Below are 15,416 nucleotides of genomic sequence, written 5' to 3'. Positions count from 1 at the left end.
ATTACTTTCCCCTGTCCTACCCAACCCCCACCTTCCACTTTCAATCCTTCTCATTATTATTTTTAGGGGTTCTTTGTAAGCTATATAACACAAGATAATCTAAGGTGCTTTAGAACAGATATGGTGGAGTCAGGTACATAAGCACTCTGACCTTGACCCTATAACCCACACTGGCCCTAAGACATGGGATAATTAGTTCAACCTGTAACACAGGAGATGCTGGTGCCTACCTCTTTGTATTGTTGGAAGGACCCAGTGAGACAGCGGATTTCAAAGCACAGGGGCTTGTATGCAGTGAGTGTGTATATGAATGTAGGGTGCTTCTTTCTTCCGTTGGCTGTTCCCTTTTCCTTTATAATTTTTTTGTGTGTGTGTGAAAATGAGCTTTGCTTCATTTTGGTGAGATGGAAAGTCTTCTAGAACACCATAGCTTTAGGGTAGACAAGCATACCTCCAAGGTCAAATAACACCAGCAAGGTTCCCTATTGGTATAAAATTGTCTTTTTATAACTTTTATCTCTCTCTTATCACCAATAGTCACAATTTCACATATTCTTGGTCTTTATAACTGCATGTAGACTTAAATGTTTCTTATCCTCTATGTGAAACATAGAAAAAGTGTTAAATAAATGAAAACAAAAATAATCCAATTTCAGAAGTAAACCCACAGCCAAGAGTAAAAAGAACCAAGAACTAAATTGTAAAATCATGAAAGATGTTTTCCAGGACATAATAAAGGTTTAATAATGTTACATTAGACACACAAACAAATGAGCACATGCAAACACACTTAAAGAAAAATGACTGAAACATAAAAATTTTTCTTCATTAAATATGCTTATTGCTAGATGCAATAAGTAGTATATTATCCTACATTATAATTATATATGTACTTTGTGGATATCCAAAGTACTTTTTTTTGACAAAGACCATTGCTATATTTTGAAAGATACCTAGGGACAATTTAACGTAATAATCCCTTGAAGTCTTAAATATTAGCTGGTGTCGAGAACAAGTCATCTTGTGGCAGTACTTTTACTGTTTTTATACCATTCATTCAGTCATTACAGACCTGTGGCTTTTTCCTCCCCTCCAAATATTTTAACACTGTCTTTTTATTTTATACCCTTGTTGATAAATAAAAGTGACAGATCAACAGTCAAAGAGACTTCACAGATCTGACAAGTGAGCTTTGTTCTTAAGATCCAGAATCTGCCACACAGAACACTTGTCAAACAAAGTCCCAGCAGCGACTGATGGGTTTTCAGAGAATTGATTGTGTTGGACACTGTTCTAGGCGCTGGAGACAAATAACAGAATCAGGAGACAAGTTCCCTGACCTAATGGAACGTACATCACAGCGTGGGGAGCACAGACAAATATAGATAACACACAAGTGTATGTGTGTGTGCATGTTCGTTGCTAAGACTGTAAAGAGAAAACATAAACAGATGCAGTGATACATATTAGCAGAGTGGCCAGGGACACTCCGGCAAAGCACTGACATTTCAGTGGAATGAATGAGATGAAGGAGACAACCCGGTGAATGTCAGGGCTCAGAAAAAGGGAAGGGGGGAGGAGGGAAGTGTGTGGGCAAAAAAGAAAAAAGAAAAACAGACTGTACTTCTTAAAGTGTAATCATGTAAACCCCACTTTCCTTCCAATACAAAGCCTGAGCTAAAATTATTAGGAAAAATGTATATTCTTAAGATATCCATGCCTCTTCTACAATAATAAGCCAAGAAATTAGTAATAAAGTATCACGGGAAATAAAAGGGTATTGGATATCTGCTGAAGATAAACTTTTGTGAAATTCTCTTAAAATTTATCTGCCATAAATGCTGTACATAAAAGGAGGCTGTTCTAATAATGCACAGTCAGACAACATGTTGTTCAATGTAAGTGCTCTTTGACCACTGGTCAGGTAGAGAAGATCATGTGTGTGTGTGTGTGTGTGTGTGTGTGTGTGTGTGTATATATATGATAGAATACTATGCAGCCACAAAAAGATGAAGTATTACCATTTGTGACAACATGAATAACCCAGAGAGCATCATGTGAAGTAAAATAAGTCAGGTAGAAAAGGACAAGAACCATATGATTTCACTCATGTGTGGGATATAAAACAAAAAGCAACAAATGAACAAAGAAGCAAAAAGAAACCAAGCTCATAAACACAGACAACGAAATGGTGGTTACCGGGGAGAAGGGGTGGGGTAGGACGGAAGGGTGGAGGGGGTCAAATGGGAGGTGATGAAAGGAGACTAGACCTTGGGTGGTAAGCACACAACTGAATACATAAATGATATAGCATAAAATTATATGCCTGAAACTTATGTAAGACCGTTAACCAATGTTACTGTAGTAAATTGAACATAAAAACATAAAGAAATAAAATATAGTGCCAGAAGAAAATAAGAATTTGCATAAAAAGAATATATAACATATATGTTATATATGTATTATATGTACACATTAAATATTCACTATTTCAATTCTGTTGTGAGTGTTGCACTATGTAGATTGAAACACATGCTCTTGAACTTTCTGTGACTATGGATATACCTTGTAAATCAAATGTATACCTTGCAGACTTTTTATATTTACACATTATTTCAGGTAAAGTTTAAAGGGCACTGTGGCCATGAAGTGCTCCTTAGAAAGATATACCTTCTGCAATATCATCGCATGTATCTCCCCTGCTTTCTGCTGAGGTACGTGTTTCTGCGTGTTTAACATTGCTTAACACTGCGTGTCCCGAACATGGCGAATGCTAAAATCAAGTGGAAAGAAGTAAGTTGTTCTAAGTAGTGAGCATTTCTAGAAGAAAGGTGTGCTATGATTGTACGTGTGCATGTTTGTATGTGTACCTCTGAAATAAAGTGTCTCCACATGCCCAGAGTAGGACACCTGAAAATACATTCTGTAGCATATACCTCCCAGGAACACTGCATGTAAACAAAATTGTGTTGTGGGGAAGAAGCATAACATCTGACCTGACAGCGATGGCGGCGAAAGGAAGTTGTCTTTAAACACTTGCAGAGGAGAATGAGACCGCTCTAACACGAGCCCTGGGGGCCGGTTAGGAAACCCGTGGGCGGCGCAGAGGGCGGACTCCCGCGGGGACTTACCACCATCTCGTTGAGCGACACCCAGCAGTCGGGCGGGAAGTCCTGCAGCAGCGGCACCAGGAACTGCAGGCAGCCGTCCCAGTGGCACAGCAGCAGCATCATGCCGATGAGGTTGAAGATCCGCACCACGGCGCTGGCCAGGTCGTAGGTCATGTGGAAAATCTGCGGACAGACAGCCGCGATCAGCTCTGACAAACGATGTTTTAAAAAAAGTCAAGACCACCACCAATGTCAGTACTCATGGACATGATGGACTATAAGCTGCGATGTAATAAAATGGGAGAGGGATTTTTACAAAGAGAAACAGAAGTACATTTGTGCATCTTTACTCTGGATGACAACCAGCTGTAACTGAAACCGGTGTTTCAAAAACACTGGTTTTGTCACTCGTTTTCATTGTTCTTCTGAGCATTTTAGTAAAGCTGCTTTAGAACAAGGTAGCAACACTGGCAAGTGATGACCACCCATTTCTCAGTGTCTCATTCCTTGTTAAGTTAGCAGATTTGCTGAAGGGCAAAAAAAAAGCTAAGGAATAAAAATTATTAACAACTGGAGTTCAACTGTAAAACATACAGTATGAGTGAAAATTACTTGCAGTTGGTTTTTAGCTGTATTGCAAATATTGGATAGTGGCCTTTGAGATGACTGTTTCCTGGTTTTGGTGAAAAACCAGTTGTGCAACAATTTTTTAAAAACTAAAATTATTTCCACTTACATTATTTGTATTATATAGGCTACTCTTTCCTAGGAAGAGTAGCCACTGAGAGTGCTACTCACACGGTTAATCTCACAGACAGTCTCCCCGTTGGTCTTTAACATTCTGTGTTCGAATGTGATCTCACTTTATGGAGCTATCCCCAAATCTAACTTTGGAAGAAGAAGAAGCAAGTGGGCTCTTTTATACTGGTTAGTATCAGAGGCTATTTTCAAACAGTCAAACTCATGTGCATCCATCCCGATTTATCTCCCTGAGAGATAAAAGTACATAGTGGTAATTTGGATGCAAACATACGCAAATGTGTATAGTTCCGGGGACCAAGCTGGTTGTCCCTTGAGCTGTTATAATTCATCATTCACTCTGACGACCAGCTGCTGAGATTATTAACCGTCCTGCTGAAAAACCTTGCTCACAGAATATTCGGATTGGGAAGACGGTTTTTTATGGAGCACACACATCTGTAGAGAGTCACGCTAACTCAAGAAGTAAATGTGTAGTCTAATTATACAGTGCCACAACTTCTTACTGCCTAAGGACAGCGTGTAGTAGGAACCTAAGTGACCTAAGTGCAATTTCATTCAACTTCCTGATCAAGGAGACCATACCATAGATCAACTAATATTTTCTGGGGTTTTTTTTTCCATCCGCAAGGTGAACATCCTTGAGTAGTAAATTTCTGTCTAAATCAATTATTTAATACTACTTCCTGAAAACATGACTTCACACAGAAATAGCATCATAGATGACACTCAGTAATTTGCTAAAGGAGTGAATAAGAATACTGCAGGCATTTAACAGGAATAGCATAAGTAATCTCTTCTGATCTTAAGAGTGTGAAGCTTTTGCTTCTGAGTGTTAAATCAGAAAATTAAAATTAATTATTTTTCATCTTCCTAGTGATCTGACTCAGAACCTGATTTGAGTTCTCAGGGCGTAAATAGCAGAAAGGTCATTCTGACCATTAGCAATATGCTTTTAAGGGGGGGGCTGGGAGTGAGGGGCAAAGGGGGAAACATTGGGACCACTACGAAAAGCATAAACAATAAAAATGTTTAACTTTCAAAAATATGATTTTAAGTGGCACTTTTAAGAGTCAACTGAAAAAATTAAAACAGCGTCAACTGAAAAAGATTAAAATAAGTTTTCTTTGATTTTATTTTCCTCAAAATCTAGACTACAAATCATGTCAGTGGAAGGCCTGTGCTTTGCACGGTCTGGCTCCCAACACTGTGTTGTCTGCAGGGCCCCAGTGGGAGGGAGGGTCGGACCACAGATGCCTCACAGCCTTTTACACTGGGATAGTTCTACAATTCTGCTCACTCGGAGCCTAATGACTCCAGAGAGGATAGCTAATCAGCTTTCCAAAATTAAGGAGAGCTCTGATGAAGATAATTTGATTTAGAACCCCCAATCCTGCCCTAATATTTGCAGAATTGTTCACCAGATGTATAATGTGTTTGTAATATTTTCCCAGGAGCAATGAGCATGCTACATTCTGTTTCTAAAAGGCCCAGTCCCCAAATGCTGTATGGGAGGTATTCATGAATCAGCTGAGTTCTCTTCAAATGCTTCCAAATTCTTTCCTCTACACTGATTTCAGGTGTCCCTCACTCTAATAAACCGCCTATGAAATCAGTGGGCCCTAATCAGTCCTAAACCATTTAATGCCCTATGTTTTATTTAACCACAAAAATTGTCAAGAGCAATTTAACACTTTTTGTAGCACGCAGTGATCTGTCCTTAGTCTTCGCCTTCACAGGCGGGGACCATTCACGGGCTAGATTGCTTCTCTAACCTCGATATTTATTCTGGGCTGAGAATATACCTTCAGTGTTCTTTTCAAAGCAACATTAAGGAAATCAAATGTGCCAGAAAAGTCTCTCTTGATAAAGAACATTCTGATGTTTAAAGTGTAAAATGAGGTTGAATTTTTTGGTTCTCTTTGCGAATCTGCACCTGCACACCTTGATATATATCTTTTAGAGGAAGTGTCTACATGCTGTGTCAACATCAGAGTGCAAGAACACCAACATTTAGGTACTCAGTCTGTTTCATGGCTAACGCATATTTAGGATTCAACATGCCCTGATCATAATCAATAATGAAATCTATATTTTAAGAGACCTACTGTACCTTCTGCAATTCTAACCTTGAAAATGATCCAGATTATTATTTAACTAGGCTTTTGGTACAAAGTATAGATAATATATTATTTGAAGGTTTTACTTGGTATGAGAAAAGCACTCTTCACAGTAATATCTTTTAACACAGACCAGTGACTGCCATCTTTGGATTACTTTTATTAGTCCCCTACTCAATCTGGGATCTCACTAGGAGTGGCCAGCCCACACCTTTAGAAAAGTCAGCCACCCGGGCCTCTTGTCTCTAGGAACGTCTGCAAACAGTGCAAACACAATGGTCCACTCCCCAACCCGGCACACCTATTGTCAGAGCCTCATGCTGGTGGGTGCTTTTCTCCTGGATTCTTCCTTCCACTGCCCCTTCCAAAACTCTCCCTCCATTATCTATTCACTTTCTACACCCACAGCCTGGTCATAAGATTCCTCCTCTCTTTCTGTGCTGTCCCTGAGATGCGTGAGCCCTGCTCACTTTTTCCCCAAAGGTTCAGCCTCCCTGGTAGCTTTCTCGAAGAAAGTCGGTTCGGTTCTTTCACATTTTTAAGCCCTAGGTTCTGATGGAAGTGTCCTCATTTCCCCATGTCCCCTTTTGCCACATTCAGACACCTATTTGTCTAGTTGTATATAAAAAAAACTGTTTTCTTTAGTGTTCCTTCTAGTTGGCTATTCCACCCATAACTTAACCTCCTTTCTGGCATTTCACAACCTCCTGATCTCCACCCACCACACATCTCCTTTTATTAAGGACTCTGTGTTTTTCCATTGCCTTTTCTCCACAAAATGTCAGCTTCTGATCAATCAAAATAGACATCTTCTATTTTTGGGCTGCTGGAGATTACAGGCGAGAAAACAGTGGATTGTGGCTATGAAAATTTTTAAGGATAGCAGCCTTCTCTGAGGCCCTCAGCTATGATCTCTTCTTAACACCATGTATTCTATTTTTTCTCTTTCCACTCCCCCGAAAGCCATGAGCTCTGTTCAGTTTTAGCTTCAAGTTTTACTTTTTCTAGAGGAAAGTGACATTCTTATGTTTAAATTTCCTCAACTGTCTCCCGTTCCTTCAAACAAACTCACATCTACAGCTTTTCTTACTCCTTTTCCCTAAGTCTCTAGAGAATACACGTCTTCTACTCAAAACAAATCCCTACCAATCTTCTGATAGTAACACGAACTTTTTCTCCTCCAGAAGCCCAAACAATTAGGTCTGGGCTCCTCGGTCTATGGTGAAAACCAGCTCTCTCCTCCACCCAGAGCAGACAGAAAACCACTTTTGTAAAATACAGCATTAATGAATTACTACAAAAATAAAATGAAATAAAAGACATAATATGAGCCTACTGACTCTTGGACGTAGTGGCAAAATCACATTGCTGTAATTACTAAGTTACTTTCTTGTCAGAATCACTAACTTCTACACTAGCTTTACCCCAAATATTTAGAAATAATAAAAATCTCTCGAATCCTCAAAAGCATGTAAATTGAAAAAGAATCTTCATTTCTTTTCTGGTCCTCTCACTTTAGCTTCTTCCAAAACCTCTCCCCACTGGAACTTGGAGACAGAGAAGGAGCTGGCCTGCCCGTGAGCAGCAAGTACTTCTCCTTCCACAGCTGCAAGTTCAAGTCCAATCTGGTGCACGATTTGATTCCCTGGAGGGCATACTGTCTGTCCTATCTTCTCTGAGCCTCTGTCCCTCTCTCCCTTCACACATACTCGGGGAGTATAAAGACATTTAAGGGTGATTTCATCTCCCCAAGTGGGGGAGTGGGGGAATAACTTACACACACACACACATCTATTTTGAGCATCCTTCTTGAAATGGCACAAATACAATTTTAAAAGATTTTATTTATTTACTTATTTTTAGAGAGAGATGAAGGGAGGGAGAAGGAAAGGGAGAGAAATATTGATGTAAAAGAGAAACATCAAGTGGCTGTCTCTCACACGCACCCTGACCAGGGACTGAGCCCGGACCAGGAATCAAACTGGAGAACTTTTACTTTGTGGGATGATGCCCAACCAACTGAGCCACACTGGTGAGGACTGGCACGTATATCTTATCATTGGAGCTCTAAAGACATGTGTGATCCCAGAGCTTGGTAGTAAACTAAACAGCATTTATACAGTTTAACAACTATAGAGACAAGTGTATTAGTTATCAATCATGACCACTAAAGTACAGTTAATTTGTGCATGTGTTATTTTGATTGTGTCTCAATATTTATTTAACAAACATATATGTACATATAAAATTTAAAAAGCAATTTTAGATAATTTAGTTGTAAAAAAGTTTGTTACATTTCTTGACTAGCTTGGCCCTTGACTGTTGGACTCTATGACTGTTTCATTACTTCCCTACTGTATAATCTATCAGCTATTTCTACTAATACATATTTTCACAGAAGATTTTAATTCCATATCCTAAACATTTAGAAAAAAGTATGTCTTTAGGCAAAATTGCTCTTTATTTAGCTTTACAAGTCTGAGAAAAATCAAAGACCATGCATTAGTAAAGAAATAAAAGAAAATCGGAAAATATTATAACAGGAATCTTTCAAATATTTTTGGTGGGAAATGGTGCCAGGGTAAAGTGTGGAAGCTGTGAACACTAGGAGGTGCCCGTGCCCGGTGGGGCAGAGCTGACGCTCTGCAAATATTTCTCACCCACCACAGTTATACACCTGGCCACGAATCTGCATAAATGGGTCACACACGATGCTCAGGAGCACCTAACTCATTTGTCTTTGAATTTCAAGTCAGTATCAGTCGAGCACTGGGAAATGGTCAGAAACAAATGTGCTGATAACAGCTTGCATTTTGTTAACTGAACACACCCAAATCTTCACATCGATTGTAGAAAAACAGAGTACCTCATTTGAACTGCCATGAGGACAGTGTGGTGGAAGATAACATCTGTGCGCTGGAGAATGTCCCAGAAAAAGGAAAGAGCAGCATGGCCCCCACGCCGTGATTTACCTTCGGGAGCTGCTCACACTCTGGGAAAAGCAAATCGCAAAGGAATCACGAAGGCATAATGAATGTGGCTTTATGAAGGAGAGTCTTTGATGGATAAATACTCTGGAATAATGGAAATTCCTAAGAATTAAACTATTTAAGATCATCGTGTATTCTTCTATTACAAATTTCCAATGGCTATAAATGTAGACGATACACACAAATTGTGCAACTACTGAAAGATTTAAATAAGGAATAGAAGACACATTTTGTGATGCATCTTGGAACCTTTAATGACGGTTGGGTGAAGGCTACTGGATGCTGACCACACACTTAATTTCAGGATGAAGTCAGCACTAAAACCTCGATTTAATAAACAGAATTACTTTTTCTGAAGCTCTTCTTTGGCAAATCGTATCTTGAAACCTCATGGTAGAAATTTAAAACATCTAAAATAGAAAATGACATAACCTTGTTCCTTGTCTAGTGCACAGTAGAAAATGGTAATTAAGAAAACAATCAGAAAAAGTCTGTGACTGTGTGCATTTGTGTGTACAAAAAGAAGGTAAAAAAAGCAAATAACCACATTAGCACTATTTTCTGAATTCCATATAGCTTTTGCAAATGAATTTCAAATGACGTTTCCATAATATTGTGTTTTTTTGGAGAGGATTCTGGAATAATCCACTTTACACATAACATATTGCTAATAATAGTCTCATTTATTTGTATTTTCCTATTTTCGTGTAAATCTCTTGCTCACTCTCCTTTGTGTAACTGCTGTCTCATCAGATTTATAATGTTACATGCTCCAGTAAGTACAAATTTAGTTATCTCTGCATTTTGAGCTACAAATAGTATAATTATTCTAGTTTTTGTTACTTGTTCATTTTCTCAGCATAGGAAATAATCACAAGGATTCTTGCTCTTCGAAGGGCAAAAACACACCATGCAGTGGTGTGGAGAAATGTACCTGAACTTAGTAGGAAATGATATTTTACTCTGGAGACTTCATCTAATCAATTTGTATTTTAAAATTCTTTAAATAATGAATGCTCTTAAAACAGAAAGATAATTTAGTTTCCAAGCTCTGGTGACTGAACTATCAAACCACACAAAGCAGAGGGTGTTTAAACTCATTTTATGTATTCTGCAAATTGTTTTTCTGTAGACAGTATCATATATTTTTTCAGTAACTATTAAATATCTTTGACATTACCAAGAAAGAATATATCACATTTTCCATTCCATTCAGATATAGTTCAGAAAGAATTTTTGCACTAATCCTCAGTTAACCAAACTATTAAACTGTCTTTAAAACATGCATAAAATTTGTAATATATATTGTTGGTCTCTTGATAACATATTTTTAAAGTATACCCCAAATATTGTTATGTCTTCTATTTTCTATTAATTCTGTGAGAAAGAATCCACTTTAATATTTATGGTGTCACATTCATGAACTTGGTTAAATTCACAAGTGATGATAAATGTTTGGCATCTCAACTATTTGTTTTTTTTAATTAAAATACTGAAAATTATAGTGCTTGTAGGGGGTAAAATTCTTAAATGTAGCCATATACATTTTCATGAAACATTAACTTGCTAACTATATAATATATATCTTTTTAAATTTTTAGCAATTATTTTGTTAATATTAGGAATAAATATAGTTAACAGGAAATTAAAGACACTAAATAAATAATTTTGTCATGAGAGAACTTAAAAAATTGTTTGTTGGAGAAACATATAAGTTGAAACCAGCAGACAAGAGTTCTAGCCCCAAGTGTGCATTACTCAGTTTCCACAAATTCCCCCTCACTTTTCAACAAAAAGAAAGGAAATGCAGCCAATGATAGTCCACATGTAAAATTCCATACGAATACCTTCTTATAGAATTTTATTTATTTTAGAAATAAATAAGTACCATTTTTTTAAAAATAAAAATACAGGGGTGCCAGCACACACAGAAATTGAAATAAACCAGAGGTAAAACACTATTTCACATAAACCAATTTCCCTAAACCTTTATTAAGAAAACAAATGAAATAAATAAAATGGAATAACAAAGCTAATCCTAATATAAATGTGTGATAAAATAAAATGTAGGACATAAATAACACACCATTATATTTGGACAAATTGCACAAAGTCCTTCTGAACATCAACATTCTAGAAAGGTCAAGTACAAACCAGCACATGGCCCCATCTGCCTGCAGGCACCAGGAGCGGTGAGAGAAAGGAAAGCTTAGCTTCTCAAACAACTGCTCAGAGGAGAACAAAGCATCTTCATCATCTGCTGTCCGGGCCAGCAGAATTACATCATGCACTGGCAATGCCCTCTTGCTGGCTGCAGGAGCCAGTCAAGTTTGAAATGCTAATTTATTTGAGTGGATTTTTGTTGGCGATGCTGGCTCACGGTTTTGGCAAATACTTTCCGAAAGAAACTGCTAAGTGTGTGTTTTTTGGAGTATGAAGCTAGGAAAATAGAACCTTGATTCTTCATGAGTCAACCACACATTGTGACATTTGATAAAACCATAAGTAAAAAAAAAAGAAAAAGAGAAAGTCCTACTAGGATTACAATCTCCCATAAAGAAACTAAAACTTAAAAAATAAACAAGTGTTGGCAAAGTTGCTAGCAATCCCAGAAACCTTTAACACTTGGTCTATTGAAAAATAGTCGTGGATTGAGTGCGGGCCTGCGAACCAGACAATCTCAGTTCGATTCCCAGTCAGGGCACATGCCTGGGTTGCAGACCTGTTCCCTGCAGGCCAGTTCCCAGCAGAAGATGCACAAGGCAACCATACATTGATGTTTCTCTCCCTCTCTCCTTCCCTTCCCCTCTGAAGATAAATAAAATCTTAAAAAAAAAAAAGAAAAGAAAAATGTCATACTATCAGGTTCACTCATGGGACACCTTCCAAACTGAACCCGCGTCAGAATGCTCCACCTGTTCAGATCATTGTGCACCTAGAGATTTGGCAGACCATCTGAAGTGCTGAAAATCCACAATTATCAGAATTTTTGTAAGAACTACATGAACTGATATATATGGAAGGACCCCTCAAAGTAATAAAACTCTTGAATATATTGGGTTTATCTTATCACCAAAAACCTGTTGAATGTTGACTCTGTACCGAACACAAGGCACTCAAATTTCTAGTGTTCATGCCCCGCCCACTACACACTCACACACTCACATTTGCTTTCTTCTCCGGAGACAGCCTCCACCAACCCATGAGCGGGACTCATTTTTCTCTAGACGTGCTGTGGAGCTATTGCAGTTGTTGTTGCCTTTAATGCATCTTGTCGCAGCCACACCTGCTCTCCATTTACAGTTTGATTCCAGGTGGTGGGGGCCTGGGCAGTACTACACTCTCTAATCCCTTTAAAAACAGCTTGTCTGATTGAGGACAAAGGAAAAGGACTCCTGGACATGGATAAGGGTGTGGTGATTGCTCAGGGGTGGGTATAAGGGGACTAAACGGTAATGGCAAATATATAATAAAGATTATATATTAAAAATAAAAATAAATAAAATAACTGTACTACATAAAAGTAGAGAAAACAGAAGAAATTCCATTTCATTATATATTTTTTTAAAACAGCAGCTTGTCTGGTTATAAAGTTCTCGACTGAGGATCATTTTCTCTGGATGGATGAGGACTTGACTCCAATTCTTCTAGCATCGAGGGAAACTGTATCTTCCCATGGACATAAGTTCCATTTATCTGGTATAAAAAGAATATGTGGGGAGTTCTACATGGGGGTTAGTGAAAAGTGCCTAGATCCCCTCTGTCTGTGTGTGTAGTGGCTGAGAGGGGGGGATGGGTAATGACATGCAGAGCTGTCCCACTGTCCTCAAGTGAAGGTCCTTCTGCACCTGGCTTCCCATTCTGCATTGCACCTGACTCCAACTCCGAATGTCTCAGGAGGCTCACGGTGCAGCCCGCCTCTTCCTCCTGCAGACCCTTCTGTAGCCTGTTCCGGAGTGTGGACTTCTCTCTGGGGTCAGCTGGCACTCTGCTCCCTTCTGTGTTGGATCTCTTAAAAATTCTGAGAATTTTCTTGTATCAGTAAGAGTCCCCTGCTCTCATTCCCTTATCTTTTGTAGATGCATTCCTTTATTTGATTTGATTCTTTAATTGTGCTGGAGGCTTAGAAGCATCCAAAAGCCCACATAAGTGTCCTATCTATCTTCTTATAATGCACCCTTCCCCCAATCATTTGAGTTACATCCTATTATAAAAAGACTTATACAACTCACGTTCATAACTTCATGTGCTTTCTGAACTAACCAATTTGTTCTAAATGAGCTTTTGATCTATTCAAGTGCTAAGAAGTCACTGCTTAAATTAGTTGCCAACATCTAAGTTACTCTCCCCAAATAATTCTCCCTACAAAGAGTTTATATTTATATTTCGAAATAACATTTTCTATTTCAAACATTTATATTTCGAAATAAAGTCAGAATTGCATTGTCAGGTCACTCTCCCATTTATGAAATCATGCTGGCCTTTGATTAACCAGTTTACTTCATTAATTAATTTGTCTCTATCATTATTTTTTACATTATTAATCACCTTACATCTCTAGTCTGGCCTTCCTTGAAAACACAGTCTACTTGGCATCCAGAATTACCACTCTATGATTCAAACTTGATTATGAAACTTCCCTGCTTAAGCAGTTGTTAAACAGAGAATCTTTCTGATATCCAGATTCCTTGACCTAATATTAGAAGGGATTTTGTGACGTGCCCGCTGCCATTGCAGCATCATTTACCACCCTCCTCTGTAGGTGTCCCATGGCTGGGCCGCACCACACTTGTGACACCTCTTAAGCAACATGATTGGTCAGCGCCTGGATGTGTTTGCATATTGTTTTCTCTTCATATAATGGCTTCCCTCCTGTCCCTTTACTGATGGGTGACTGTAAAACTTGGCTCAAACATTGCTTCCTCAGCAAAGACTTATCTGACCTCTCCAGAAAGAAATTAAGAGCTTCCTCCTATAAGGCCTGGTCCGTAACTCTGTGAAAGTGTAGGTACTTAGCCTTTGTTTTCAAAATAGAAGTAAACAGGAGAGAAAGAAGGGAGGGAGGGAGCTTCTGGCTTAGAAACAAGTGGTACATTGCTCTAAATGGGGATCTATGGGATTGTTACATATTTTTCCAAATACTCTTGGTGATAATGGAATAGACATTGTTTCATTTATTAACATGATATTAATTCCAGAATATCTCTCATCCTTCGTCACACCCTGGTTACATGACCAGAGTTCATATAGATAATTTTATCATTGTAGTTTATACTTATTCAAGCTTTTTAGCACCAAAACTTATCTTCTCACACTTTTTTCCTGTCTAGTTTATATTTTTCAGTGTCTTACCCTAACTGAACTGTTTTTTGTTTGTTTGTTTGTTTGTTTGAGATGGCTAGTCTTTGCAAAGTCCTATTTTCTCCCATTTTTTTCTCTACTCATCATCACTTCCTTACCAGTCTGACACAAAATCCATTATTCCAGTAAATATTTTATCAGAATTGTCAATTCTCTTCTCTGCTGCATTCTCGTGGCGATAGTCTAGTTCAAGACTAACTGTCCACATCCTCACTCCTTCCTATACTGGAGCTTCTACTTATTGCAGAGGATACCCCACCACTGCACCACCAGCTCTCAGTTTCAACATCAACCAGGTTTTAAACACTGGTGAGTGAGATGGGCAGATTCCCCAAAAGTGAGTATCTCATTCTCCGGGGCTGCTAGTTCAAACTTTCCAAGTCTCCCAAAATCTACCTCCCTGGCCTACTCTCCTCAGTCGTAAGAACGTATATAACTTCCAATTTTACTGAGGACAACACTGTCATTTACAAACCTGTCCATCCATCCTTTCTCCTTCTGACGTTGGAGTGTGATGTACTTTTTTGCAGCGTTTTGTTCTTTGGAGTGGATGTCTCTCTGACATCCCCATGTTTTCTCTGCTAATCCTCAGTGCTCTCTCTTCATCAGTTATACCCTGTCTTCCTCAGATTCTTCTTTTCTGTTTTCCCTCTTCGGCATTTAAACATGCTTACATCTCTCCTAATGGCACATTGACACTATATTCCTCTCCATCCACTTTAATGATATCTACTTCTCTTCTTAAATACACTAAAATGTTTTTTAAAATCCTATACTTTTTTACCTTATATTTGACATTTAGAGATCTTGTAACCTGGTGCTATCTGTCCACTGAAAATGTCCATGATCAAGTTAACCTACCTCCACACCGCTGAATACAATAAGCAATTTGCAGACCTCATGCGCTTGACCATCCTTACATAGCCACCTAGCTGCATGTATTCCTCCGTCAACATGCACCCCGTGCTCCGTTTCTGAGCATGATTTTCCTTCTTGCTTCTTGTTTCCTCCCATTTCTCTGGTTAGTTTCATGCAGTGCCCTTAAGGTGTGCACTGCATCTGTCTGGTCCCACGCA

The 15,416-nt window shown here is 38.6% G+C and overlaps 1 protein-coding gene across 1 annotated transcript in view; it reads right to left on the bottom strand.

Annotated features, from left to right (window-relative positions):
* HCN1 (hyperpolarization activated cyclic nucleotide gated potassium channel 1) overlaps positions 1-15,416 on the bottom strand; it is a 313,114-nt gene that overhangs the window by 140,615 nt on the left and 157,083 nt on the right. Inside the window, exon 3 of the mRNA XM_037145108.2 lies at positions 3,132-3,293. Coding sequence (XP_037001003.2) covers positions 3,132-3,293 — 162 coding nt within the window. The remainder of the gene's footprint in view (positions 1-3,131; positions 3,294-15,416) is intronic.

This window comes from Artibeus jamaicensis, unplaced genomic scaffold (assembly GCF_021234435.1).
Source record: "Artibeus jamaicensis isolate MK-2021 breed Jamaican fruit bat unplaced genomic scaffold, CSHL_Jam_final scaffold_369, whole genome shotgun sequence".
NCBI lineage: Eukaryota > Metazoa > Chordata > Mammalia > Chiroptera > Phyllostomidae > Artibeus > Artibeus jamaicensis.
This window is presented reverse-complemented; position numbering and strand designations above follow the sequence as displayed.